This window comes from Mus caroli, chromosome 13 (genome assembly GCF_900094665.2).
Source record: "Mus caroli chromosome 13, CAROLI_EIJ_v1.1, whole genome shotgun sequence".
Taxonomy (NCBI): Eukaryota; Metazoa; Chordata; class Mammalia; order Rodentia; family Muridae; genus Mus; species Mus caroli.
In genome coordinates, this window is record NC_034582.1 from 92,268,150 (window position 1) to 92,271,595 (window position 3,446).

Here is a 3,446-nt window from a genome sequence, read left to right on the forward strand (position 1 = left end):
GCATCGTTAGAGGCATAAATGACACCTAGGCACAGGGACTGGAATAGTGCCGGTGAATAATCTGCTGCCTGGAGCTAAGCTCCCCAGAGGTGCCATTGCTGAATAGATGACTCTCAGCAGCACCAAAACAACTGTCTGCCTTGTCCAACCCAGCTTGGTACACATGCCCTTCTCTGACATTTTCCTGTTGATGCTCATTATGACCAAAGTCATAAGTATAAAAGGAGGTGTGGATGGGGAGAGAAGAGGTGTGGGGGGAAGGGCTGTGTTGTCTGTCAGTCAGCATGCCATTAATGATGATGCTTTACCATGCCCTTGTCTCCTAACTTCCTCCCTAAGGTCAGTGGCCTTTAGCTAAGATACCCTTAGCTGAGAATTGGGGATTTTGAGGCCAGCCTAGTCCACATAGTTACATGGTAAATTCCAGGACAGTCTCTAGAGTAAGTATCCAGGACTTCATGAGTATATTGGATGGAGAGTCAGTATACTGAGTATAGACATGTCTAGTTTTTTATTACTAGTTATCATCCAAGTAAAATGTCCCTGAGGCATAATATGAATCACAATAATAAACCAAGATTATTTTACTGATATCCTTGAAAAAATCTGGACTCTTCTGATAGAGAGTAAAAGCAACCCCACTTATAAGCACAGTACCCAAACCGTCAAGACCTGCCAATTCCTGTATCTCTCTTGGGGGCAGCCACCTTGACCTTGAGTGGCCTTTGATCTTTGGAAAGCTGTTTTCTTTCTAATTCTTTGGACACCTCCTAAAGTCTGCAGCTTTGGGCTGTGGTTGGTGACACCGTTCAGACTTAGGAAGCTGAAGGCTACCAGCTTTTCTTTGTTCAAATGAAGGTGAGCGCTACTCCCGGGAGGGTCGGGGGGAAACGACTGATCATCTCCACGATTCATGACTGCAAAGCGACACGGCAGCGTGGCTCTGTGGAACAGATCGGAGGCATAACTGTGTTCCGTAAGCCACTCAGCTGTACCTGTGTTCTGTAAGCCACTCGGCTGAGCTAGTTCATGCCTGGGACTCACAGCCTGGGGGTGGGCAGAGGGAGCAGGCGCTCACTCATGTACATTACGCCTTGAACTTCAGCCTTGCAAAGGAAAAACATCAGGAGCAGGGGTCACTGTAACTCAGTGGACAGCACATGGTGGCATTCACAATCCTCCTGTTACCTCTTCCACAGTCTGATCAGCCACCCAACACTATTCTAACATGAGGCACTGTTTTATCCCACTCTAATTATTCATTTATTTCTTAATGGATTTTATTTCTTTTACAAACTCTTCAAGATCCAAAGGCTTCCAGGGAGACCAGATAACAGCCCAAGTTGTCTAAGATAAGTCACTCTGCTGCAGAAGGTTCAGCGCGGTGCAGGGAAATTTCTACCTGAGCCTACTCTCTTCCCTGCTTGCTTGCCAGCCTCCCTTTCGTCAGTCTGAGAGCTGCCATGGCTGCCGGATTTAAAACTAAGACAATCCTTCAAAATTAAGATATCCTTCAAATGGATATCGGGTGGGGGATGGGGAAACGGGTGAATTTTCCTCCTGCACTTTATGTAGAGAGGTCTTGTTTTGTTTTTGTTTTTGTTTTTGTTTTCTTCTGGCTCTAGAGATCAAACCCAAGGCACTGTGTGGCCTCCAAAATCACTCTACCACAGAGCGACTCTCCAGCTGCAGAGGGTTTCTTAGCTGAGAGAATTCAAAACCAGAGCATAGGGGAATTTAACCAGGGCAGCTTAATTTAGCAGTCTCGGGACACTTCTTTCCCACCTTGAATGACATCTGTAAGATCTCCTGAGCTGCTTTGACACCTAAACTCTGAAGATCACAGCGATAAACTCCCCAAGTATCACGTCACAGGGCTTAAATGTCCATTCCCTTAGCATTGCAGTCTCTATCGAGGTAGAGCGTATATCTCCTCATACGGTGGAGGAGAGAAACATACACAGTCCTCCTCTTCCATCTCCGTCCCTTCTAGCTGGTCAGCATCAGAGTCGGGCCTGAAACATGAGCACAAAACACAGGTGTACTTGCAAAGATCCATTGCCACCACCCTGCGGTGGCAGGCTGCGCAAAGATTCACGGTCCCCATCACCTTCCTGGAAGTCCAAACACAGCCAGAGACCATAACTGTGATGCAGAACTGGAGGGGGAATGGGAGCATCCCAGGGCCCGGCATACCTGTCATATCCAGTGCCCACGAAAGGAGAGAAGCCCTCACTCTCCACAAACGCAGCGTTGTCTTGAGGGTAGATGGTGTAGTACTGAGGGGGACTTGGTGTGGCAGCCGCTGCTCCGCTAGGAGGTATGAGACCACAAGGATTCATCATGGGTTGCAGGTAGGTGGCGTTCATTCCCAGAGGCTCCTGAGAACCATAAGGAGGAGGGATATACTGCACCACAGTGGCCCCGTGGAAGGTGATGGGCTGATTGATGCCAGTGAAAACGAACGACTGTCCTCCGGAAGTCTGGTCCGAGTCCGGGACCCTCTCCTCGTTATCTGAGCACAACTGGCAGGATAGCATTTTGAATTTGCACACAGCGATCAAGATGAATGTCACTCCGACCGACAGAAGGATGGGTCCGAGGAGCTGGGTCCATTCAAAGTGGGAGACACCTTGGTATTTGATCCAGCCCATGACAGTGAACGTGATCCCCACCAGTCCTAGAAAGATGCCTGAGAAAAGCAAAGTGGCCCCTGCCTTGTCGTCGTCGGACACCTGGATGTCGGCGGTACTGGGTGTGTACGGAGTGACAGAGAACACGTTAAGGGGGAAGTCCTCTGGGCGATTACTGCTGTGCTCCATGGCTCCTCACACGACTGTCCAACATGAGAGGAAACAGAGTGTGAGAGTGGGGAACACAGGCTCCGGTTAGTTAGAGAAGGACCTTTGGGCTTCCGTGGTTAACAGAGTATAACATACACAGGGCTGAACTTTGTTTAGAAGAATAAAGGTCCAAGAAATGAAGTCTGAAGTTTGTTTGTAGGCTTCCAGAAAGTGGAACAGTACCAATCTGTCTTTCTATTTTATGTTCATTCATCCAGGATAATGATGATGATGACAAGGACAACGACAATGTTGGGAGGTGCTTTTCAATAGTCACACACGGCACTTGCTCTGTGGTCCTGTTTCTGTCCTACCAAAGCAAGGTGTGTGCAAATAGTAGCCCTGCCTGCAATATGGAGGGAGTCCTTGGTGTATCTACCACCTGCTTGAAGCCCGACTTTGGGCTGGATGGCTCATCAGAAATGGGTCCATACCCAGGTCTTACTAACCATGCAAGGAATTTCCACTTCAGAAGATGAATCTCTTAGGTTATTTGCTAACAGAAAACCACAGGCTAAGTCATTTACACAGAAAAGAGAGTTATTTTTTTCACAGTTCCAGAGATTTTCTGGAGCCAATATCAGCATGCTAGCATCTAGTAAA

At 48.0% G+C, this 3,446-nt stretch overlaps 1 protein-coding gene across 1 annotated transcript; it reads right to left on the reverse strand.

The window, feature by feature from the left end:
• Nucleotides 1-494: 494 nt before the first annotated feature.
• On the reverse strand, nucleotides 495-2,907 carry Tmem174 (transmembrane protein 174). The gene is made up of 2 exons (XM_021181094.2): nucleotides 2,197-2,907; nucleotides 495-2,015 (listed from the first exon to the last, which is right to left on the reverse strand). The coding sequence occupies exons 1-2, from the start codon at nucleotides 2,820-2,822 to the stop codon at nucleotides 1,910-1,912; spliced, it is 732 nt and encodes a 243-aa protein (XP_021036753.1). The 5' UTR covers nucleotides 2,823-2,907; the 3' UTR covers nucleotides 495-1,909.
• Between the last annotated feature and the right edge of the window lie 539 nt (nucleotides 2,908-3,446).